At 35.9% G+C, this 24,688-nt stretch overlaps 3 protein-coding genes and 1 long non-coding RNA gene across 10 annotated transcripts; 1 reads left to right on the top strand and 3 right to left on the bottom strand.

Annotated features, from left to right (window-relative positions):
• Window positions 1-12: 12 nt before the first annotated feature.
• On the bottom strand, window positions 13-5,553 carry LOC129801130 (PHD finger protein rhinoceros-like). The gene is made up of 2 exons (XM_055845894.1): window positions 4,920-5,553; window positions 13-392 (listed from the first exon to the last, which is right to left on the bottom strand). The coding sequence occupies exon 2, from the start codon at window positions 322-324 to the stop codon at window positions 13-15; it is 312 nt and encodes a 103-aa protein (XP_055701869.1). The 5' UTR covers window positions 325-392; window positions 4,920-5,553.
• A 49-nt stretch (window positions 5,554-5,602) lies between these two features.
• LOC129800865 (BTB/POZ domain-containing protein 10) lies at window positions 5,603-19,620 on the top strand. Of its 7 annotated transcripts, none has more exons than XM_055845570.1 (6): window positions 5,603-5,889; window positions 6,023-6,097; window positions 6,242-6,678; window positions 9,623-9,820; window positions 9,898-10,215; window positions 18,755-19,620. In XM_055845570.1, the coding sequence occupies exons 1-6, from the start codon at window positions 5,762-5,764 to the stop codon at window positions 18,901-18,903; spliced, it is 1,305 nt and encodes a 434-aa protein (XP_055701545.1). In that variant the 5' UTR covers window positions 5,603-5,761; the 3' UTR covers window positions 18,904-19,620. The 7 variants fall into 7 exon arrangements, with proteins under 7 accessions (XP_055701545.1, XP_055701547.1, XP_055701548.1 ...); XM_055845573.1 differs by having other exon boundaries at window positions 5,651-5,889; window positions 9,605-9,820; window positions 18,729-19,620; XM_055845574.1 differs by having other exon boundaries at window positions 5,653-5,889; window positions 18,729-19,620.
• LOC129800867 (uncharacterized) lies at window positions 12,230-18,357 on the bottom strand. The gene is made up of 3 exons (XR_008751657.1): window positions 18,068-18,357; window positions 17,566-17,732; window positions 12,230-13,150 (listed from the first exon to the last, which is right to left on the bottom strand). It is a non-coding gene; the product is annotated as an uncharacterized LOC129800867 (long non-coding RNA).
• On the bottom strand, window positions 19,160-23,653 carry LOC129800864 (glycerol kinase). Its single transcript, XM_055845568.1, has 3 exons — window positions 23,142-23,653; window positions 22,628-23,081; window positions 19,160-20,367 (listed from the first exon to the last, which is right to left on the bottom strand). Exons 1-3 carry the CDS (start codon window positions 23,556-23,558, stop codon window positions 19,697-19,699), a joined length of 1,542 nt encoding a protein of 513 aa, XP_055701543.1. The 5' UTR covers window positions 23,559-23,653; the 3' UTR covers window positions 19,160-19,696.
• Window positions 23,654-24,688: the final 1,035 nt, after the last annotated feature.

Below are 24,688 nucleotides of genomic sequence, written 5' to 3'. Positions count from 1 at the left end.
AAAACTGTGACATTACAAGTCAACTTGCCTAAAGAGTTCAGCTGGAGCTTCTGGTGCATTGCGATTGTAGATGCTTGAAATCTTCAGATCAGTCATTTGTCTGAGTTGCCAGTTCTTGGATGTTGATGTACCAGCACCTGATCCTGAATTTTGAGCTGATTTCGATGATGAATTTGCCTGAGTAGCTGTCATATTGGCATTTTCATCATCATCATTATTGGCTGCTGTGGCACCACCGGAAATCGGTGGTCGCCCCTTGCGCCTCTTAATGGGGGGCGGACCGTCATTTTCTGAACGACTTGGTCGTTTCCCTCGATGCGACATTGCGAAACAACAACACGGGTTACAAGGTAGAAAGTAATTGAATTACTTTATCGTCTCATCATCAAGACCTGCAAGAAAATTTTTGTTTTAGCTAAAACCTTTGGATTATACAAGCTTGGTTCACTTTAACACTAGAGGGTGCTGCAAATCCAAAAAGTAGAACAAAATATCCCAGCTGACCATATAATCATTACGAATTTATTAACAATTCTGTTAGCCGTTCTAGACAAATTCTGAAAGAATAATTTTGGAAATTAAAAGAAAAAATGGAAAGAAAAAAAGTAGTTAAGATGCCGTAGGGATTGAATGGGCAGGTGCCTCTTTCCTCTGCGTAACTTATTCCAGAAAATTATTTTCATGATGAGGAGTAAATTATGAAGAAATGAACTGTGTATGGCGGCAGTCTAAATCTCAAAAGTCAAAAACCTAAATGCCGAAAAGCTAAAATCGGAAAGACAAAATCTTGAATGTTTTAACTCCTTCCGAACCGCAGCATATGCTGCAAGCCAATTTCACCATTTTTTAATCAACAATATCTGCGCTCAGGAATTAATTGAGGTCCTACAAAAAATATTTTACATTTGGACATCCTTATAGTTTGTAATCATCCACAAGAATCTGATTTTTATCAGTTCTGAATAATTAAAAAACATTGTTTTTCACTGAATATTCATATGCTGTTTTGGGTACTCAGAGTCCCAAAAGAGACGAAAGAGTTAAATCATTTAAATTCCTTTATATAAAATCAAACCGAAAAGGGCAATATGGTTATTTATCGCCCTTCCATCTTATTAAGAATGGAATTAAATTGATTTTTTAAGGACGAAAAACAGATTAACCGTTCTAATTAATTTTAAAATTAGAATGGACCTGCTTATGAATAAACTGGAGTGGGCTCCAGACTGTCCGCGAGGAACTTCTCCTAAATTCGTCTGCACTGCATAACGATCTGCTAAAAGAAAGTTCGTCCCTTTTTGCTGATATGCTTATTCGTTACAAATAGTCCTATAAGATACTCGATTAACAGCATCTTCATCAAGCTCAGAGGTTCTGGTCCTGGGAAGGAAACTATTGTCTCGAAAGAGCAGGAATTTTACCAAAGCAGAAACTATGCCTTCTTATGGCAGTTTTTATTGCTTCTACAATTTATTTTAATCTCTTTTTTATCTTTCTCATGCTTTATATGTCGTCCGCGGTCTCAACCTTGATTAAAGATCCAGGATTATGTCGCTTCTATGGTTGTATGTTTCAGTTTTAAAATATGTCTTATATTTCATTGGGGCTAGGTCAGTTAAAATGAGAAAGATAGTCAAGCTAATCTGATCAATTGTCGGGTAATAAAGTCTTAAGATTTTACGATTTATGATTTCCGTTTTGTTTATATCCATGCCATTACGTAGATATCTTTCCAGATTTTAGCTTGCAGGATTTTGACCAATTCGGAAACTTGGCTTTTCGGGATTTCGATCTAATTGGATATTTCGCTTTCAATTATATTGGACCTTTCGGGATACTGACGTTCGAGCTTTTGGGATTTTGACCGGAACTCGTTCCGATATGTCATTATAAAATGAGAAACTTTGTATATGAAACAAATGCTATTTTGTAAACAAATTACTATTTTTAAAGTCTAACAACATGAAGAATAAAAATTGATGCCTTCTAATTTTATAAAGTTCAATTAGGTTATTCGAAATCGAACCAAGTGCTTTTGATTGCAGAACTTCTTTGTGGGCTTCTTTTTCTCTTTTCCGATCCGAAATAGCTAAGAAATTCCAAAATTCCACTTAGGCACGATTTCTAATTACTCTGTTTTACCCTAAAAGAAAAAAAAATCTCTTAATGTAAGATAATTACTCGTTTAACCCTTTAAGGACAATTGGAACACCGGTGTCCCATAAAGAAAATAATTTTTCTTGACTACCTAAAGTTATTGTTTACTTATGTTTTTACTTTGTATGTAATTGCAAAGTAGAAGATTGAAGGAATCTAGGATATTTTTTGGAAGTCTCCAACTATTTGCTTATAGTAAATTTTTAAGCTAAAAAATTACGAATTTTTAAGTCTTCATATTGAAAATTGTATTTTTTAAACTTCCAAGTTTTTTTTAAGCAAAACCGTTTTGGAAAAAGAAACTACAATATTCAAAAATAAAATTTTTCATTACAGTGAAAACTATCAGTCATTGGTATCGTCAGAAAAATTACTTAAATTTTTAGATTGTTTTTGTTCCTATTGTTCATGAAAAACAAAAAGTACACCAAATAAGACTCTGTTGACTTTTCGAAGGTTAGATGTAAGACGTTTCAGAAGTTTTATTTATCGGTTTCATTTTTATTGCTGATTTTCGGTCTGCGAAAACTGTCGTCGTTAAAGGGTTAAAGCCAAAAAATGTAACTTATTTAAGATGTTTTGCTTTCTGGACGAAAGAAAAGGAATACTCTCCTCAAGGGGAAATAATAGACGGACGGGATTTTCCTCGCGAAATAAAAAATGCTTGGGACTTTTCACCGAAAATTAATGAATTTTCCTATTGGATTTTAACTGCATTATTTGCAATAAAATTTCATGTGGTCAATAAAAGGAGGCTTTCATGCTTAGCATATACTCTGGCTTCATGCATTTCTAATTACAGTCAGTAGACTCTCTCAAATTCGGGCATTTGGGACCGAAATGTCAACCGAATTACAGAGAAATTCGGGCGACAAACTTTTTGAAATGTAACGATTTTTTATTCATCTGCATACACATATTGAGATTACACAGTCATATATATATCGTACATTGCATGAAAATCCTTTGATAATGCAAAATTACATCAAAACTAAGACAAACCATGCCAAATTTTAGCATACTTTATTCATTTGATAATCATAGTAAAACTTGAAAAATGACAACAAACTTTTTTCAAATGTAACTGCTACCCGAATTAAAAAGTAGCTCGATCTTAAAAGAGCCGAATTTATTAGCGAGAGTCTACTGTAATGAATCTGACCTATTTTTTTTTTTTTTAAGAAATACATGACATAAGACTATGTATTAGAATATATTACTATATAGGTCAGATTCATTAAAGGAATACGGGACAAAATATAGTGTTCGAAGCCAAAGTGTGTGGGAAGCCTGAAGGCATTCGCCTACTTTGATCAAAGGAGGCCACAAGCCGATTCATGGTTGAACCGGATCAACCTATCTAGGACCTGGACCAAGAAACAATCAGATGTGCCTTGGCTCTGCTTCAATGTGTCTTGGATGCTAGTTCAAAATATGAACTATTTACCTTACAAAATGATTACAAAGCGATTATTTTATAATTTGAACTGAAATTTAATTAAAAATCATATAGTAAGAATCTTAATAGTGACACTGTGATATGTTGTTTTTTAGGATATTTCTCCCTAATTTACCAAATAAAATAAAAATTCTTCCCTCCAATCATAAAATACAAACCAATCACTCTACTAGGTCAGCTGGGATCACATCACTAAAAATTTTTGCATTCACCAAACTTCTTCCGGAGTTTAATGCGTTTTGTTTATACCCCAGAAAGTATAAGAGATAGTGGAGTTTATTTGGTGAGTGGCTTCTTGGGCAGATTGGGGGGATAAGCAATGCCGCGCAAGAAGACGTGACTGACAACAAAATACTCTGCGAAAAATAACATAAACAATCATTTGGGCGGCATTAATGCTCCCAATACCTCAATCAACAACATCTAGACGCGTTTTTCACCACCCAGGCACCACTTCCTGGCCCACTTGTCCACATTTGCCCCCACAATCCTTTGGACAAGAATACACGGAGTCGTCCACCCAAAAATATGCGCAGCGAGTTTCCCCCAAACTCTTCTTGTATGTGCGAAAATCTCTTCATCTTTTTCCCCACAATTTCTCCCGCTGCAGCATCTCACATCCCCCCAAATCCTCTGTCCAAGTAACCCATGAGGCTTTCCTCAGCCACTCACTGCCCCATCACAGACCCCCGAGGACCCTCAATGGGCAGCAAAAGGGTGAAAATTGACCCAAGATGTGGGAAGAAGTAAACAAAATCAGGAGTAGCCCGCCATTGTTTCTGGGAAAAAATCACTTTTGCGGCCAATTCTCCGGCCTGGGAAATTTCACTACACTCTACCACACATCTCCATTAAGCATTTTCACGTACCATTTCGTCCACTTTGATTGTCGCAGGGCGTGAAAATTGATAATATTTACACGGTGAGCGAGACACGACCACGACCGCCATTTTAATAATTATTATGTCAAATTGGTGTCGCCACTATCGACCCCGCGACAGTGCTGCCCTCACAATTTTCTAGCACTTCTCACTTAGAGGAAAATTTTCTCCACAAATGCACATTTTTCACACATTTCACCAGCTTTTCTTATGTCCCATTAGCCCCCAAACCCTCTAATATAGTCAAAATCCAACTCAGGATCGACTTTTTCCCCGCCCATTGGTCATATCGATCGGTGTGAAAATCAAAATATTTACATATATAGGAAAAGTGCTAGAATGATGCAAGAAACTGCAGCACTGACAAATTTATTTTACAAAATACTCCCAAAAAATCCATTAAAAATTGCAAAATCACTCACAATCTCCCCCAAATGTGATCCAGAGTATCCCTTGGATGAGTTTTCGGGGTGAAAAACCCTAGTGGAATGGGAGATTTTACGGCAAAATTCCTCTCCTGACAGACGTCGCAGTAGACGGGAAAAATTTTATGGATTTTTCAGTTTTTCCACTGGAAAAAGCTATTTTTTACACCATGTCGTCCTCTTTCGTCTCAATCCAAGTCCTTTTATGGAAAACTATCGGTTGAATCTTGTTTTTAACAGTTTCCCAGTAGATCTATGCAATTGTATGATTTTCCTTAATACACCACAAATCACTTTTTCATCCACTTTTTAGGCATTTCGCATGTCCCGAGCACTCAAGGCTCTGCATAGAACACTCTTGAGCACTTTTTCTGTTGGTTTTAGGGCTTTTTTCTGCTGTGATTTATAAAAATTGGGGTTGTGCGGAAAAATCCACTTTTCACCGCGTCCGACGCCTCCCCCGTGTGGCAATCGATACTTGGGGGTTCACCGAGAGCAATACATGAAATTTTCGGGGATATTTTGCATCCAATACCATTTATTTTGGATTTATTTGAAGAAAAAACACTCCGTGAAAATATCCAATTGTCAAAACACCCATTTGCTGAGTGAAGTTGTCGCGGTTGGAATAGGGGAAAAGTGCAAGAAATTCGTGCAATTTGGTGGAAACCTTTCAACGGTGACTGCGAAGATTTTACCAAAAATTGCTTACTAAAGCACATAACGGTCAATTTTGAAAGGGATATTTTGGTAGAAAAGCAGCAAAGTTCAGTGTGGTGTGAAAAGTAGTCTGAGAAAAAATTTACAACACAAAGAAAGTTTGGGTGAGGAGAAAGAAAATGAGTTCCAACAATACGAGCAGCAGCAACAATAAGAACAACGATAGCTCATACAGTAGCAGCAACACGGAGGACTACAATGAGGCCACGGAGGATCGTCGAAGGAGAGTTTTCAAGAATCGCACGAGGTGAGGGCTCTTTTTTCTGGGGCACAGCATTCCGGGGAGGTGGGTGGGTGGCTTAGTCACGGCCTGGGGGGCAATTTCTACTCTCTCTCTCTCTCTATCTCTCTCTGTCTCCCTGCCATCGAATCGCGTGTAGCTATGGATCTTGCTCGAAACCCAAATCGTGTCTGGTCCAGCGAACCTGCACCCACTCCTTCACAGCTCAGAACAGGCAAGTCCACATTCCACACCGCATGCTCTTCCTGGTTGAGAAAACAACACAAATACACCCTGAAAACTCTACCCAGACTCCCCAGAAATTTCACAGACAATTTACAGGAGATTTTAACTGAATTCCTCTTGACTTTCTCTTCAGGAATCCTCGACATGGGACAGCTGGAGCTGTTGGAGTAAAGCCTCATCAGCACAAGAGACCCCAATCAACCACCCAGACCCAGAATCAGCAGCCAAACTTGCCGGCACCATCCACAAGTGGGCAGATTCTGGAGGAACGCATCACTCTCGTTGTAGACAATTCTCGCTTCGTCATCGATCCCACTCTCTTCACAGCCCATCCCAACACAATGCTGGGCAGGATGTTCAGCTCCGGCATCGAGTTTACGCATCCCAACGAACGCATGGAGTACGAAGTGGCTGAAGGAATCTCCGCAAGTGTCTTCCGCATCATCCTGGATTACTACAAGCACGGCGTCATCCGATGCCCGCCAACTGTGTCTGTCCAGGAACTCCGTGAGGCCTGTGACTACCTCCTCGTGCCCTTCGATGCAACCACAGTTCGCTGCCAGAATCTAAGTAAGTACCTCTTAAAGTTCCTTCTCACTTTTTCTCTTTGCCCGTCAAGAATCTTTCTTGAGAACCAAGAAACGAAATCCGAATTGGCATATTTTATCACTTCTTTCAATCCATTCAGTACGATGATTAAAATGAGAGTGATAATATTTCTAAGAGCGTCGTGTTAAACCAATTTAGCGATTTTTTTGCTCTACACGTTCTTATCGAATTCTTATGACTCAGATTTTATACGAGAAAAACACTCAAAATTCTTAGAATCAATGGGCGTGCAATTATTTTTTGGGGAAGACAATGCAGGAAATTAGATTACAGATTGTCGTACACTGAGAGTTTAGTATCATTTCTTGGAGCCTCTTTGCATAAATCTCCTTTAACTGATCCTTTATTGTTGAATTCTCCCAGCTAATTATTCTCGAGGATTAGCGTGAGTTCATTTAAACATTAGCTATTGGTACCGTAGTCCTAAATAAATTGGAATTTGGATGAATAAAGAAAAGCTATAAGGTCAATGAACTTTCAAATTGAAATTTTTCCTCAAAGATTTTTTTATTTACATTCTTTTTTCAGTTTCAATAAACAAATAAATAAAAAGCGAGCGATAAGCCTATCTCAGCTTACAAAGGTGTGATTCTTACATTGCAAATTCGGTTTGTGGACAAAGAGGGGAAACCTTTGCAGCTTCGTACAGAAAAATGAAGTCCAAGTTTCAAGATTATTTACCGAATGTCCTCCTCCGAAAAACTCCAACTTTTTAGGTTCGTAATCCCACCTCACGAAATTCCTGGAAGTCCATGGATTTCCATCGACAGGAAAATGTAAATTCAAAGGAATTTTTTACAAAGGTAACCCTCCGGTTTGCACAGAACCTTGTGAGTTGTTGGGCAAACTAAGAATATGTGGCCATGGCAAGGGCCTCTCGACAATAATTTTCACATACGTTTTTGCATAGTGGCACTGAAACCTAATGGCAAGTTTTTTTCATAAAGAGAATAGACGAAATTGTGCACTAAAAGCTATCTAAAAACACATAGGGTGGAAGCACCACTTCTCGCCAGTGCCCCACTTTTCCCCGCTTTTATCGAAATCGCAATTTTTCCATTTGTGAAATAAATTAGCTGTAAAATTATTTGTATCTTTACTGCTGCTTACTTATTGAATCGAAAAACACATTTTTTTGTTTTAAATTTAACTGTTTGAGAATTTTTTAGAACAATATTTTTATCAAATGCCTGGAATCGCTGGAATCCAATATTTTATTTCTTACCAATTATGCCAAGTGTTATGAAATTTTTATCGAACAAAATTTACGTTTTTGGATAATTAATTTCTCTATTAACTATATAATTACTTTCGTGGAATACATAAAATTTGTATTTAGTTAATAGTTACTTTATTTTATATTATTTTTAAGTAAAAATGGGGCATGGCGAAAAGAGGTAATATTCTAAAATTGATTTACCACATGTCGGCATTGCTTTTCAATAGGCGACGCTAACTTCACTTCATAGATTCTCATTTGTTGAATCTGCTTTTGCTTACTTTCTGCAATAGTCTAATAATTTCTCAAATAAAAGCGAAGAAAATTAATTCAAAGTGAATAATAATAAGGTGATTATGAGGAAAAGAAAATGCTGAATGTATTCTTTTCATAACATTACCTAAAATAATTGAGTTTGAACCTTTCCAAATGGGTGGCGAAAAGTGATTACAAAACTGGCGAAAAGTGGTAAAAAGTGGCGACGAAATGGGTATTTTTTGCATTGTTAATAAAAATTAGTTTTTTAAGTTAGTCCAGCGTTAAATTGTAGGACTATATTTTTAACGAATCTAGAGCCAAAACATCTAACTTTGCATTATCTTATTATTTATTAATTATTAAATTTGAGTTATCTTATAATAAGAGGTCAAAAGTTATAACAAAGTTAATTTCACTTTTTTTTCTAAAAGTGGCGATAAGTGGTTACTCCACCCTACTGCATATCATAACGTTCGCCGAAATAATACATGAACTATGAGCAAATTTGTTTAAGACGCTGTAAAATATCCGCAAAATTTTTACAAGAAAAAGTGAAAACAATCTTCACTTTTTATTAAGCTACGCCATGGGTTAGATTCGTTAGATTCCTTTAGTAAAATGGAAAAAGCAACTTTATGAAGCTGCAACATTACGAAGCTGTAAAGGTTTCCTTTATAATAAATTCCCTCTCTTAAATATCATCTCTTACATTGTTGTATTCACTTCAAATGCAGAATTAAAATTGAATTAAATTTTGTAGTTTTTTTTTCAAAAATAGCAATTTCTGAGCTCATGTAAAATTGTACGATTTTTTTAAATAACTAAAGTGCTTCTAAGGAATTTTTGATTGACCGAACCTTTCTAAGGACTTCTTTTTGACTGCAGATCCTTTCTATGGAAAGGGTTTGCAATTTTATCCGGTGCTCAGCAATTGAACTTTTGTCAGAGGGTTACTACTTTTCAGCACATTTTAATACCTAATTCGCCAGGTTCCTTTCCACATGCCTTGGAGGCATTGCAGATGCTCCCAAAGCAGATAATTTGTCATGGCATTGTTTTTTTTTCCTACCGTATTTTAAGGATTATCTCGAAAACGGTCACAATCTTAACCTTTTAAGAACCTGTAGATCATCACAATTACCACCCATCGCTGACGCAAAGTCAAAAACAATTTTTTTGACTCTTAAAAAGTTATTTCATCCTCTTAAATTAAATAGTTAGAAGAAATCCTTCTACTGGAGATCCACTTGTCCTTGAAGGATCAACCCTTTAAGGACGAGAAGGTCAAAAATTAGGGGTCAGAAAAAATCACTTTAGGTGTAGAAACTAGCCATGCAAAATAACTATTAGGACTCTGTGTGTTTGTTGTTACGTGAGAAGAGTATCTATGGAATTGTGATTAATTGCAAGACCACATTCCGCTTCAAGGAGGTTTCCTGCATGAGCTCAGCGACGAAGGAGCTCGGTGTCAATTTGAGGTGTTCCTGGAGGAGCTTATTCTGCCGCTGATGGTGGCTTCAGCTCAGCGTGGTGATCGAGAGTGTCATGTTGTTGTTCTCCTTGACGATGATGTTGTGGACTGGGATGAGGAATATCCTCCGCAAATGGGCGAGGAATACTTTCAAAGTAAGCTAGAGAATAAATTTATTGTGAGTTCTAGCAAGGATTTATTTGGCTGATTGTCCTGAATATCTAATCTGCAGCTGTCTCCAGTACTGTTCTCTATCGCTTCTTCAAGTACATCGAAAATCGCGATGTAGCAAAGCAAGTGCTGAAGGATAGGGGCTTGAAGAAGATTCGGTTGGGCATTGAGGGCTATCCTACGCACAAGGAGAAGGTCAAGAAGCGCCCCGGTGGACGTGCTGAAGTGATTTACAATTATGTCCAGCGTCCATTTATTCACATGTCGTGGGAGAAGGAAGAGGCCAAGAGCCGTCATGTGGATTTCCAGTGTGTCAAATCCAAGTCCGTGACGAATTTGGCTGAAGCAACAGCCGATCCCATCATCGAATTGGATGCTGGTGAGTACAAATTGTTTTATTGAGATTGTTCTTTTGCTATTAGCGCCCTCTAAAATTTGTTAAACAAACCCGCAATGCTACAGAAAGTTATAGCTTTTTTTTTGTTCAGTCCCTTTGCGCAAAAATATTGAACGTTACTATTTCAGTCTTTGATTGAATAATGATTTTATAAAAGTGATATTAATTGAGAATTGAGGAGTAAAAGGAGTTTTAGTATCTATGTAATCTTTAATCTTTAATTTTCAAACCCATTTTTAATCGAAAATTGTTTTTTAAAGTGATCAATAATAATTCGATATTTTCTTTAAAGGACCATATACAATTTTTCGTTTAGATCATTGAAAATATCCAAATTTAATAAAAAAAAGAGTATTAAGAAAATCAGCTGTATTAAAAAACTGCTATATCTTGACAATCTCTAGAGCTAGACTGGATTGTATATATCGTCTTTTGGATCAGAAATTGTCATAAATTAATTGGCCCGTAAATTAGCAATATTCTCGTAACTTAAAAGAGAATTGATTATACAGCGCGAGTTACAGTAGACTCTCGCTCAATCGGCTCTTTTTCAATCGGGCGAAAAATTTGAAAAATTTTGTTGACAATTTTCACGTTTAATTATGAAGCTAATTCGCTCAAATTCGCTGTAGTTCTTCCTAATTTATCGTGATTCTTTATAATTGAGCGTTTTTTGTGGAATTTACAAAGGCTTTGACGCCCAAATCTATTGATAAACCGGATGACATTTTGCCCCAAATGCCCAATTGAGAGAGAGTCTACTGTATTTGGTTCAAGATTTGTCACCTGGGGCTCACTATAGTCCATGTCATTTTTTAAAATTATCAACGACTTTTAGTATTGAAATTGCTCGACGGCTTCCACTTTCTTTGCGATTGTGGTACACTTGTCCTCGCTCTCTTCATTCTGGATCACAATTATCACAACTACAGTAGACTCTCTCTCAATCGTGAATATGGGGCAAAATGTCATCCGGTTTAGCGATAGAATTTAGCGTCAAAGCCTTTGTAAATTCCACAAAAAGTGCTCAATTATAAAGAATCAAGATAAAATAGGAAGAACTACAGCGAATTTGAGCAAATTAGCTTCATAATTAAGCGTGAAAACTGTCAACAAAATTTGACGCCCGATTGAAAAAGAGCCGATTGAGTGAGAGTCTACTGTAGTCAATAAAGTTTGCCAAAAATATTAAAATAATTATGACAACATTGCATGTCCGCGTACTAAAAAACATAACCTAACTTAAAATCAGTGTTTTGAAATCAACGGTCGATAAATTGTGGACTATAGAGCGATGGCATATAGCGGGGTTCTACTGTATTTGGTAAGAAATATTAGATTCGATGCACTTGCTTAAAATATTACTCTAAAAAATGCTCAAAATCATAAATCCAAAACGAAAAATTATTATTTTTCGCCTCTATACGTAGCAGCAGTAAAAGTACAAAGAACTTTCCGGCTCATTTACTTCACAAATCGCGAAAAATAGCGATTTCAATATTAAGTGGCGAAAAATGGGGCACTCACTGGCGAGAAGTGGTGATTCCACCCTACGGATAAAAAAAATCACAAAAAAATTCATAAATGCTTTTGTTGTGGGCTTGTAACTAATAAAATGAACTAACTTTATGCAAAATTTGAGCATTGCTGTCCCCAGGGGGTAGTCACGGAGCTCTAAAAAGTGTCGCTGTTTACATTTCGTGCCACTCAGAATAAGTAACAGATGTCGCCAGGAGCGACACATAATTTTTGAATAATTTCATTTAACGAAAACACAGTGGCGTAGGTTATAAATTACACTTTTTTCTGGAACGAAAGTATATTTAAGATTGTTACCAATAACAAAAAAATTACAAAAATCATTTCTTATTCAGTAAATTTTTCCCAAGCGTACGACTTTTTTGGGACAAAGCTAGTAATTTAGTGATTAATTTTCATGATTACTGCTACATAATTGTAATGTACATACAAACTATAAAGAAAAGAGGTGAACTTATTTTAATTAAAAACTTTATTTATATAAATTACAGCGAATTGCTATACACGTTAACTTAAAAAAATAGTAACTTGAAAGCAATTAGATATGTAGCGAAATCATACAATTTATCAAAGGCATGTATTTCGCTAACTTCAAAATATTAAAGAACACTAAAAAGTTAAAATTTACAAATTTTTATTTAACATTAATGGTTTTTGAAAAAAAAAATTATTTAACATCATCCCTTTTCAAAATACGATAAAAAACATATACGTTTGACAACATCATTGCGATGTTTTGAGTTTAAATCTGCAGATAGCTAAGAACTAAAAGCACAGAAAGATAATATTGGAAAAATCTCAAAGAATTATGAAAGTTAATTTGTGAGGTTAGCCAGTTGATGTATTATAATAATTTTTTTTTCAAATATGACAAAATTAAATCTTAATTAAACTGCAGTGCTATCCTAAAACTTTTTTGTACTAAGCAATATACTTGCTATATACATTCAATTTATTATTTATAAATTAATTTTATCTTGTAATTTTAAATTTTATTAATTATCATATTATGAATGACCGAAAAATTAATTCAACTGTTCTGCCTGTGTAAGGAATGTGTTTTTGTTGTGCTGTCCTTTTAGAAATTCATCAATCTTGACGATCTTGACACATCATTCGAACCTTAATGTCTCTTTTTTTCTTAATGTGTATGCTTCTGCGCATCTATGATTATAATCTCCCCATTGTGATAATTTGTTCATCTCACACACTTTCCAATAACGGTCTTCATCCTGCTTCCTTTTTTCAGTTGCTCACGAAGCATTCTGGTTCCATGGTTATGTCAAGCAAATTTGAGTATACAGTCTGTACAGTTCTTCTCACTGACTCTGGTCTGATTTATCAATGGAGAACTAATTCCTGTTATAGAATTTAATGTCTGTCGAAGAACAATGAAAAAAAAGAAAGTTCATTAAAATTGGTTAATAAACGTTAAATATAGAGTCCTTTCAATTTAGATAATCGCGGTATGGTAGAGTTGAGTGGGGACGGATGCCAACCATCGTTATAAAAGTCTCTATCACATATACAATATACTAAAATTTCATCCAGATAGCTTCAGACTGGACGGGGGTGGTAGGGGTGGGTCTGATATCACATACTTCTATAGCCGCCCATCGACATTTAACCTTTGCTAGAAACAGCTTATAGATGTCTCTCACAATTCTCTATCTAGGAGTGGTAATACGATGGAAGGACGGACGGGACGAAACGAGACGTCCACGAAAATCGATTTTTAGCGCATATCATGTATTACTTAAATATTTATCCGACCCGACTTTTAGGATTTTTTAAAAAACATTTTTCAATTTTTTAGCTGAGATTCTTTACAATCTCAGCTTTTGTGGTCACAGGTGAAATCTAACCTCGTCAGATCGGGCCCAAATTTGGATTTACACGTATTGACGCTCATAGATCACGAATATCATATGCGCCAAAAATCGATTTTCGTGGACGTCCCGTCCGTCCGTAGTATAAACACTTCTGGAGAGAGAACGGAAAGAGATATCGACAAGCGGTTTTCGGCAGATGTTAAATGTCGATGGGCGGCTAGAAGTAGGTGATGTCAGATCCACCCCCACCCCCTCCTGCCGCCATTTCGAAACACCCCCAAATTTTTTTTTTTCAATAACAGAGCCCCTATGGCATCGATCGATCTCAAATTTTAGTATGTTATAACTGGGCCTATGAACTTTCGATCAATACTGAACATAAGGTGCCCCGATCCCCCTCACCCGAGCTAGAAAGGGTTAAAATTGAGCATGTTATGTCATTAAAATTAAATTAATTTCGTCAAAATTGTGCTTAAAATACGCACAGATGAAGTATAAAACGTTTAAGATTGCTCTACAAACACAGACAGTTCAATCACAAAGCGGTTAAAATTATGCTGAATTACACGGCTCTATCATAAAACGGTAAATGCGGTAAAAATCACGCACAGCTTTATCATAAAACGGTAAATGCGCTTAAAATCACGCACAGTTCAATCATAAAACGGTAAATGCGCTTAAAATCATGCATAGTTCAATCATAAAACGGTAAATGCGCTTAAAATCACGCACAGTTCAATCATAAAACTGTAAATGCGCTTAAAATCACGCACAGTTCAATCATAAAACGGTAAATGCGCTTAAAATCACGCATAGTTCAATCATAAAACGGTAAATGCGCTTAAAATCATGCACAGCTCAATCATAAAACGGATAATGTGCTTAAAATCACGCATAGTTCAATCATAAAACGGTAAAAGCGATTAAAATCACGCACAGTTCAATCATAAAACGGTAAATTCGCTTAAAATCACGCGCAGCTCATCATAGACGGTCAAGATTACTCTTAAAACCGTTTATGATTGAACTGCGCGTGATTTTAAGTGCATTCTTAGTCGTTTTACGATTGAGCAGTGCGTGATATTAAGCGCATTTACCGTTTTATGATTGAGCTGTGCATGATTTTAAGCGCATTTACCGTTTTATGATTAAACTGTGGGTGATTTTAAGCGCATATACCGTTTTTGACTGAACTGTGCATGATTTCAAGCGCATTTACCGTTTTACGATTGAATCTCCAGCTGTATGCTACTCCTTCCGTCCCAAAAAAGTCGTACGTTTGAAAAAAAGTTGGGGATGAAGAAATGCTTTTACGGAATATTATTGTTAATACACAGTAAAAAATTGTGTGAGAAATAAGGTTGTGTATGGGAAAAGTTGTGTAATGTCACAAGCATTTTGGTTATAAATTGCAAAATTACTATCATATTTGTAGTAAGATACTAACATAATGCTAGTAAAATTAAGTTTGTGTAATGAAATTTGTGTATTGGAAAATTTGTGTGAGAACTGTCAAAATTTCATTGTTTACTATTGCAATTTTTCTAAGATTTTAGTCATTTTTCGCATTTCTAACTGTCTAATGGTTTTTTAGAATCATTTATTGAATTCTCAAAATATGCCTCAGTCGTAAAAAATGAGGAATAATTATGTAATAACAGAAAACAGAGGAAGCATCATGTAAATTAGAAAAATTGACGATGCAACTCTTGGCCATTTGCTTAAGAGAAGTAAAGAAGTTCGTGGCGCAGCCGGAAAACGCGAGACTATCAACGCAAAGGTTATGAGCTCAAGTCTCAGACCCTCTTTGTTTTTTTTTTTCTTTTTTCTCCTTTTTCTTTGTTTAATATAGAGACTTTTCATAGATAATACACATAAACCGAATAAAATTGCTCTACAATCAAAATTATATGTAGACAGGAAGCCATTTTATAAAATTGACAATACACAACATTGCCAATACACAAACCTCACAACCATAATGCTCGTGCAAAAATTACCAACGATATTGGTTGTAAATTTTTTTACTGTGTAGTAAATATTTTAAAAGTAAATATTATTGTTAATAGTAAATATTTCAGTGAAAATATTGAGGTCCACCCACGATGGTAAGATACGGAATTGCTATCTTAAAGATATCTTTTTTTCACAATTTTCTTTTTTTACAAGATTGTACTAAATCTTTTGCAAATGTTTTCTCAGTAGGACAAGGTGGGGCTACTCGTTACACGATTTTTTTGCATATTTCAAATGGAAGCTGATTTTTAACATGCAGTGTATCTTGGTTTTCAAGAAATAAATTTAAGCTTCAGAGAAATATTAAAATTCTTGTAAAAAGACGGTTTTAAAGCGGTTTCTTCTCTAAAAACCGGTTTTGAAACCGCCTCCAAGATAGGGCTGTTAACTGTTTTTTTTTTTTTTTTTTGAAACCGGTTAACCATTGTTGGAATCACTATTTGATAGTTCTTTTCGTTATACCACAACAATGCCTCTCACAAAAAAAGCAAAACAAAACTAATCTTTCTTTTTTCTCTACGTTCTGTAATCTGGGTGTTAAATGGTTTGAGATATAGGCTTGGTGTCTTCGAACGACCCCCCCCACCCCCCGTAAGTTAACTTGAGGATTATTAATATGCCTCTACCTTTCTTTCGCTCCTCCCGTTCCCCTGGAAAAATCACACGATGTGTTTTCGAGCAATCCCAAAAATAACATAATTGCTGAGGGGAAGGAGAGGGGTGAGGGGGATATGAGGGGCATGTTACTGGACCCAGGATCGACTTATGGGAGGGCCCGAAGGTCCTGAGTCTCCATCTCTAATCATTTGGCACTTAAATTTTACTGAAGATATTCAAAATAAAAAAGTTTTAATAACTTCCTTTTCTTATCTTACTATCGTGGGTGGACCTGCATATTACCTGTGAAGATGTAGAATAGTATGTACATAAGATATTTACAATAAACAAAATTTTTACTTAACGCCGTCTCTTCATAGTGATTTCCTTCCAAACGCACGACTTTTTTTGGGATAAGAATTTTTCTCAAACGTACGTTTTTTTTGGACGGAGGGAGTATTTATTAAATATTTAAGCTCAAAAATGACGAATTTTTAGATTCTGATATAGAAAAATGATTTTATTATTTTTTATACTTCTAATTTTTTTAGGCAAAACCTTTTCGAAAAACAAACTACAATATTCATACAGCTCATACATAATATTTTTCATTAGATTGAAAATTATTATTCATTGGTATTGTCAGAAAATTGATTTAATTTTTAGGGCTTTTTGACCCTATCGCTCAAAAATGCACTGAATCAGATTCTATTTAAAGTCAGATGTAAGATGTTTCGTTGATTTTGTTTATCGGTTAAATTTTTATTGTTGATTTTCGGTCCGTAAAAAATGTCTTGTCGTTAAAGGATTAAGCTGTACGCATTTTGAGAATATCTTGAAGCGTTTTTTTTTTTAATTTTTTACTTGAGCTGTAATATGAACCATTGTATGCTCACGATGTGGGTATCTTGAGAATGTTTTGGAACTGAAACTTACTATCTCATACCATTTGAGCTCCTAAACTAGAGTACAGCAAATAATGTGCTAGGTGTTTGTGTAAATATCGGGAACTGGTCAAAATAGGTCTCATGACCTAAGACCTGGGTAAGGGGGGTTAGGGAAGGGGGGATACAAAAAAAAAAGCTCCTAAACTATTAAAAATCATTGGATTATAGATATTATTCTCTTTAATTTCGAGCAATTAAAATAGAAGAATTAATAAAATAGTAAAATAGTGCAATTGCCCAAAAACTCCAAAAGTACGAAACAAGTATATATTGAAGGGAATGCGTTCCTAGACGTTCTGCAAGCGACTTAGCAGATTCTTTTAATACGAGACACAACAATGATTACATTTTACTAATAATATCTCAACTCAATACAATTTATTAATTATTGCAATTCTTACCTTTGGAACGGCCCCCTTTTTAAAATATTTTTCATTTTCTTGCCATGCTTTTGCGGATCAAAATCTTTTCCTCAAACTGCAAAATCACATACGGTTGCTTTTGAAGATATTTCCTTCAATTTCCAAGTGGTGCTTCCACACTTTCTGAAATTTAATCAGATCGGAAACTGTAAATATAATAAAATTTTAGTAAATATAAGTTCCACTACTCATTTTAATTAAGTTTAATCGAAAGGAAAAGACAGTAGAAATTTTTAAACGAATTTTGCTAAAGCGCCCTTCTACGCCACTGGTCAAACGTTCTCATTTTTCACCACAAAGAGATGCATTCACATTTTAGCCAAAAAAATGCGTAAAATCGAGTTGTTACACGCAGTTTGAAATCACAGACGCATGGATTATGAAATTGGCTTCCTTATAGTATATAAATTGCTTAGCCAAAGTAAAGAAAACGTGCGTGTAACAACTTTAAATGAGACTCCCACCACCTTCAAACACTCACCTGTAGAAAGACAATTTTAAGGGATTGTTTCTAAATTTCCTCCTGCAGTATTCCTCCAGACAGTCCATCATTGCATCCACGGCACGCACCTTATTGTTTTTTCACTAAATTTGCACGATATTATTAAAAACAGATTCGCAAACATTTTCGCGCAAAACTCTAACTGACGTTTCTTGCTTGCTCCGATTGACGCGAAATTTCAGTTTCGCAGACTAGCCGCAATTTATGGCGCTGTCTCAAAAATAGCGCCAATACCAGAATTTCAAATATATTTGTACTGCGTGACGCCTCCCTGGCTGTCCCGAACAGTTTCAAAGTTATAACGATCTAAATTTAGTTGCAGTTCAATTGACTCACCCTGTACAAAAGTAATTTGATATATTCTAAAAAGGTCTTGATAAACCATGTGATTGACGAAATGTGATCAAAGTCAAGAAGATAATGAAAAAAAATTATGAATAAAAGTGTAATTCTGAAATAATTTATTCAAGACTTTCTTCACTTTAAAAATAAAATTTTAAGTTATTTTCTCTTTATTATTCTTTTCAATGAGTTTTGCACCTGTTTCATTTATGATCCGATTGGAATTTTGACATGCCTGTATTTTCATTTTACTTGAGCCTCAAGTGAAACTGACGCAAATCCTTCAATTAAGAAGCAGAAATTTTTCTATTTAACTACGTTTAGGCGGAAATCCGCTTCCGGCTGCCCAGCGTCTTCAGGCTCAGGCTGCTGGGGAAGGTGAAATGAGGAATCGTGAGTTTGTGGTGGAGCCTGAAGAGGGTGCTGTCGGCGGGATACTCAATGACTTGGAACCACTTCCGCCGGATGAATAGGATGAGATTTTCTACTTCTTCTAAAATACGGCACCAATCGTCTTAATGCGCACACGTGCTTTGTGAGATTCATAAAAAAAACAACAACAACAACAAAATCCTGCCCATTTTTTTGTGAACCAATCTCTCCCTCTCGGCAGCAGTATTCTCCGGACAGAGACTTCCCCGCAGGCAAAAATCTCAGATTAGGAATCAGAGATGAAATATTTTGGATTTTGCGGAGGGGGAATAGCATAATATTGATGAATAACAAATATCGTATAATAATTTTGTTCATTTTATTGTGTAAATGTTTTTAAAAAGGCATTTTTTACAAATTGATTATAAGTGATATTGAGTCCTTGGAATTATAAGCCTCATCCAGAATATATTTATAGATTTTGTATACTATTTGGACTGAGCAATTTTGAGAGATTTGGAGTTACAGTTCCTGCCAAAAATATATATATATATATTGTATCTTACAACTTACTAAAAATTAAGAATTATCCCGCATAAAAACATAAAATAATTTATAAAATATTGCAAAAAAATGACTAAAATCCACTAAAATAAAATGATAAAAATCATAGCTTATGCGTCAACATTGATGATGAGGAACTGTATTGGCAAACTCAAATTGCTCTAAAAAAGAAACTCCTGGATGTTCTCTGAAAGAGAGATGTGAATTTTTGTAGAAAAAAAAATATTTGAGGAATTATAAGGACAAGTATAAAATTGTTGTTTAATTTTTTGTTGAGATCTTCTGCTCTCAGCACCAATCATCAGCTGTCTGATTCGAGGCTACTGAGGGTCAAATGTCCCAGCCAAAGCTCTTCTCCACGGCCATCTTCCACTTTGAGTAGCGCATATCACGCTCATCAACTCCGATTTTTGGCTCATACTTTATGCTCTCCATGGGCACTTCGATGGACTTCACATCCCATTTGCCCACAGCACAGGCAGCCATCATAGCTGCTCCCAGAGCCGTTGTTTCTGCCATCTTGGGCTTAATGATCTCCAGACCAATTAGATCGGACTGGAGCTGCATCAGTAGCCGATTTTCTGTCATTCCTCCGTCCACACGGAGCTTCTGCAGAGGAATACCGCAATCACTGTTCATGGCCAGGAGAATATCACGTACTTGGAAGCAGACAGCTTCCAACGTGGCACGTACAATGTGGCTCTGTTGGGTGTCTTCTGTGATCCCACAGATAACTCCCCGAGCCTCCTGGTTCCAATAGGGAGCATAGAGGCCACTAAATGCTGGAACAAAGTAGACATCTCCAGTATTATCCACACTTCTGGCCAGAGCCTCGGATTCCTTGGCACTTGCAATTATCTCCATGTTATCCTTCAGCCAGCCCAGAGCTGCCCCTGCAATTGCCACGGATCCCTCCAGGGCATACACGGGAGGCGTTTCTCGACCAATTTGGTAAGCCACAGTGGTCAGGAGCCCATGGGTGGAGTCAACAAAAACAGTTCCTGCATTAAAGACGGATATGACTGACCAAAATGTTGCAGCTTTTGCAAGTTATTAAGTCCTTAATAAGGACTTACTGTGTTAACCCTTTAAGGACGACTGGGTCACCCGTGACCCATAGAGAAAATAATTTTTTCTGACTACCTGAAGTTATTTTTTTCTAATGTTTGTACCTAATCACAAAGTAGAAAGATGTAAGGAATCTAGAATATTTTTTGCAAATCTCCAGCTATTTGCTATATAAAAAATATTTGAGCTCAAAAATAACGAATTTTCAAACTTTCACGTTGGTGCTTAAATTTTAACATTTTTAATATTTCTAATTTTTTGGATATTGTTTTTGTGTACAAGTCTTCAAGATTGTTTGAGACCAAAAATTGAATGAGATTTTTTAAAATTAATTTCTGAGCGTTTTAATTTTTACTCGTACCGTCGTTGCGGGTGACTTTACACTATGCTGTCCGTAAGATTTTCATAAATTCTAGCACTTATCGATGGTCTTCGCCGATCCGGTCTACCATGTCAAAGTATATAGGGATATGTTATGTACCAAGTAAGGTACAATGATCCCCAAAAGGATTCTTGTAGTTTCAGTAATAGTCAATGAAATGCTAATATAGGTATTTTGTCAAAAAACAGCTCCGTGAAAAAGTTATCTGAAGGTGCAATTCCAAAATCGATTTCAGAGTAGTAGATTGCCCAAATCCAATCTAAATTTATCTGGCTAGCATAATCTACTTCGATTTTGTTGATTAGTTTTATTAAAATATTTTTTTCCCTATTATCTTCCTAAGAACACATGATTTATGCTATAAAATTGCATATAATGATCTTTCTAAAGCTTTATTATAGAAGTATTTGGCTAAAAATTATCCAATTTTGTGGGAACTTAAGATAAAATGACCGAGATCTACAAGATGGTATGGTCGCCATCTTGATTTGACTTTTCTGTCCGCCATTTTAAATAACTGTCAAAACAAAAATCTCATCCAATTGAGCTGAAATTTTAGTATGTTCTAGCTGATGTCAAGGCCCTTTCATAACATATATGAAATTTGACCTAGGCCAAGTGATTGCCTGGATATAAGGGATCCAAGTTTAAAATTTTGACATTTTCATGAATACAGAACTACGAGGAGCTTCTTTTATCAAAACCATCACAAAAAAGACAGCGCTATCGTTAGGCGATGAGATCTAACAAACAAACAAAAAAGAAAAGTAATGTTTTTGTTTATAACAGCGCATTATTTAAGAATCTTAAAAACTGTTTTCGCAAATATAAAAAATAAAAAAAAATAATTAAATGCATTTTTCGTTTATTTTTTTAATTATGTTAGAGTAAATAAATATATAAAATAAAAGTTCCAACCATTTTTAATGGTAACTGAGGCATTTCGTTTAGGTTTCAAATATTGAATATTAAAAAATAAAGACCGTCAAAATATGAGTATTACAAAATTTTAAAATTTGAGCCTCTGTATCTAGGTAAATACTTGACGTAGACAGGAACATAGATACGTTTTGAAAAGGTCTTGACATCAGCTACAACATACTAAAATTTCAATCCAAACGGACTAGTTTTAGGGTTTGACAGTTATTCAAAATGGCGAACAGAAACGTCAAATCAAGATCGCGACCACGTCATCTTATAGATCTCGTGCATCTTACCCTTAGATGTGAAGATCTTCATTGTCGTTTGTTATCAGAAATTGTTGATTTTTTAGTATTTATTAAAAAGTGCAAGGTCACCCGCACCTTATCCCAAGTGCAAGCCTTTTTCCCTGATTTTTTAAACATAGTAAAATTTTATAAAATTAATGTTAGTGGCATAAAATCCATTCATTAACAACTGAATACAATTAATTTTACCCAATCACCCCCTTCCTTCACTTTAACTATCCACTTTTAGAGGGTAAAGTTGAAAAATAGCGAAAAAACGTGCAAATTCACCCGTAACGACGGTACTCTAAATAACTCTTTTTATTATCACAAATATATTCAAGTTATTCCTCCTACAAAAATAACAGAGTAAACTAGCCGTCTGGAAAATTTTGTGCTTTTTACCTTTAAGGACGATTGGGTCATATATGACCCATAGTTTTCCAGGACTCCTAGGGATGGGAAAATTTCTTTTTAACTATAAATCTCTTATTTAGGCCTAAATATCGAGGGAAACTTGATTTCATTGAATTTCGCTCAACGGAAAGCTTCTCGTCCTTAAAGGGTTAACCGGGAGGACCCTTCTAATTCCTTTTCACATACCTGTATTGTAGAGCAGAAAACACCCTGTACCGTAAGTAGCTTTCGCCTGGCCTCTTTCCAGGCACTGTTGTCCCACTAAGGCACTTTGCTGATCCCCCAGACACCCTGACAGAGGAACCCCCTTAAGTACTCCACTTGCCATGTGACCATAGACCTCACAACTTGATCGGATCTCTGGCAGAACTGTCGTTGGGATTTCAAAGAAGCTGCAGAGTTTGGCATCCCATCTTAGAGTCTCGATATTCATGAGCATGGTGCGAGAGGCATTGGTGACGTCTGTGACATGTTGACCCCCCTGAACGCCTCCTGTGAGGTTCCACAGAAGCCAGGTGTCAATTGTACCAAAGAGGCAATTCCCAGCCTTCACAGCTTCCCGGACTCGAGCCACATTCTCAATCAGCCACCGCAGCTTCACGGCACTGAAGTAGGGTGACAGGGGCAGGCCGCAGAGAGGCTGAAAATGCCACTTATCTTATCAGCATGAGCTGAAAATCCCCCCCAAAAGCACACCCACCTTTAGGTAATTCTTATTCCTCGTCTTGTTGGGCACTTTATCCAGCAATTCGTCCACCGTGGCAGATGTCCGCATATCCAGCCACACGATGGCATTGTGCAGAGGTCGTCCATCCTTCTTGTTCCACACCACAGTCGTCTCCCGTTGATTGGTCACACCCAGAGCCACAATGTCCTCCTTTTGACCTCCCAACTCACGCAATTTCTCCACTGTCCGCTCGAGACATTCCTGAACAGCCTCGAGGATTTCATTGGGATCTTGTTCCACCCAGCCTTCTTGAGGATAAATCTGCCTGATCTCCTTCTGGTGATAGCAGACAACCTCAGAAGTCTCAACTTTAAACAGAATAACTCTGGCTGAGGATGTTCCCTCGTCAATTGCACCCACAAGGGGTCCGAACTTTCCGCCACCAACCATCTTGCACCAGCACTGGACTGTCACTGCCCCTGGGCTTGAGAAATTTTGCTCCGATAAGCGACCTCGGAATGTTTTTATTAACCCTTTGGCGTCGGACGGGAAGATTAATTTACCAAAAATTTAATTATTATTTTAATTTAATTATTTTATTAATTTATTAAATTAAAGTATAAAAATCGCTGAACTAAAAAAGTTCTTTTAATTTTAAATGTGTATTAAATTTTAACCTCAAATTTGAAGGTTATGTTCCCAAATTTAAAAAGCCTATAACCTCAAAACGGAATATTTTATACTGATATAGGTTAATTGCGAGTACTCGTGTATAAAATACTAACCTAAAAAATATTTTATGGAATTATTTAATAAATCATATGCTTGAAAGTTTCTGAAAGGGCAGAATTAAAAAAAAATTATTGTTTGTTTACCACTTTGACAAATTTTAAAATTATAACCTATTTATCAGAAGAATCATATGTCTCATAGAAAATTATGTGTCGCTCGCATATTAACTTTTGAAATGTCCAATCATGGTGATAGTGATAGATCTGATAAATAATTTTCTAACATCGCATTTCATTCTACTTGTCACTGAAATAAGGGAAATTTATAAAAATAATTGTTTAAGCATTCATTAGAAATTTGAAGGTTATGTCCACAACAAGCCGACCCGTCCCCCCTGGCTCCATAACCTAACCTCTAAAACTGTAGCACTTTTTGAATTTAAAAAACATTTGGCATAAATAAACTATTTATAAAAATCAATCTGAAAGCAGATTAAAGGATTTTGTCTCAAAAAATATATCTATTGAATTTTTAAGGTTTAACTTTGCATAACCTAAATCAACTTTTTTTAGTACCTACCAAAAAGCTTAGAGGAGACTGGGGCAAAACTTGTCAAAACGCATATGTAATTCTTTCACGAGCTCTGAGAAAACTTAAACGTTTTATAATGAGCATATTCTTATAAGAAATTTACTGCTCTACAACATTGCAGCGGTCAATATTTCCTCTATCTCGAAAAAATGTGATTTTCGAATCATTTTCTAAAAGTCGATTTTGTGGAGATTCTCAAAATTGCTGGGGCAAATTTTGTCAGTCTTCGGATAATTTGTGACGTTTTACTCTCGCAA

The sequence above is a fragment of the Phlebotomus papatasi genome, chromosome 2 (assembly GCF_024763615.1).
Source record: "Phlebotomus papatasi isolate M1 chromosome 2, Ppap_2.1, whole genome shotgun sequence".
Classification (NCBI taxonomy): domain Eukaryota; kingdom Metazoa; phylum Arthropoda; class Insecta; order Diptera; family Psychodidae; genus Phlebotomus; species Phlebotomus papatasi.
The sequence above is the reverse complement of the archived record's forward strand: the minus strand, read 5'-3'. Positions and strand labels throughout refer to the sequence as shown.

Bases quoted from the DNA above. Each gene is read 5' to 3' on its own strand.
- LOC129800864 (XM_055845568.1), bottom strand. From the start codon at position 23,558: ATGGTTGGTGGCGGAAAGTTCGGACCCCTTGTGGGTGCAATTGACGAG. The intron at 23,082-23,141 runs GTGGGTGTGCTT...TGGCATTTTCAG, and splicing joins GGAATAAGAATTACCTAAAG to CCTCTCTGCGGCCTGCCCCT. The intron at 20,368-22,627 runs GTATGTGAAAAG...TCTTTAATGCAG, and splicing joins TTTTCTGCTCTACAATACAG to GAACTGTTTTTGTTGACTCC.
- LOC129801130 (XM_055845894.1), bottom strand. From the start codon at position 324: ATGTCGCATCGAGGGAAACGACCAAGTCGTTCAGAAAATGACGGTCCG.
- LOC129800865 (XM_055845569.1), top strand. From the start codon at position 5,762: ATGAGTTCCAACAATACGAGCAGCAGCAACAATAAGAACAACGATAGC. The intron at 6,098-6,241 runs GCAAGTCCACAT...CTTTCTCTTCAG, and splicing joins TCCTTCACAGCTCAGAACAG to GAATCCTCGACATGGGACAG. The intron at 6,679-9,604 runs GTAAGTACCTCT...ATTAATTGCAAG, and splicing joins AGTTCGCTGCCAGAATCTAA to ACCACATTCCGCTTCAAGGA.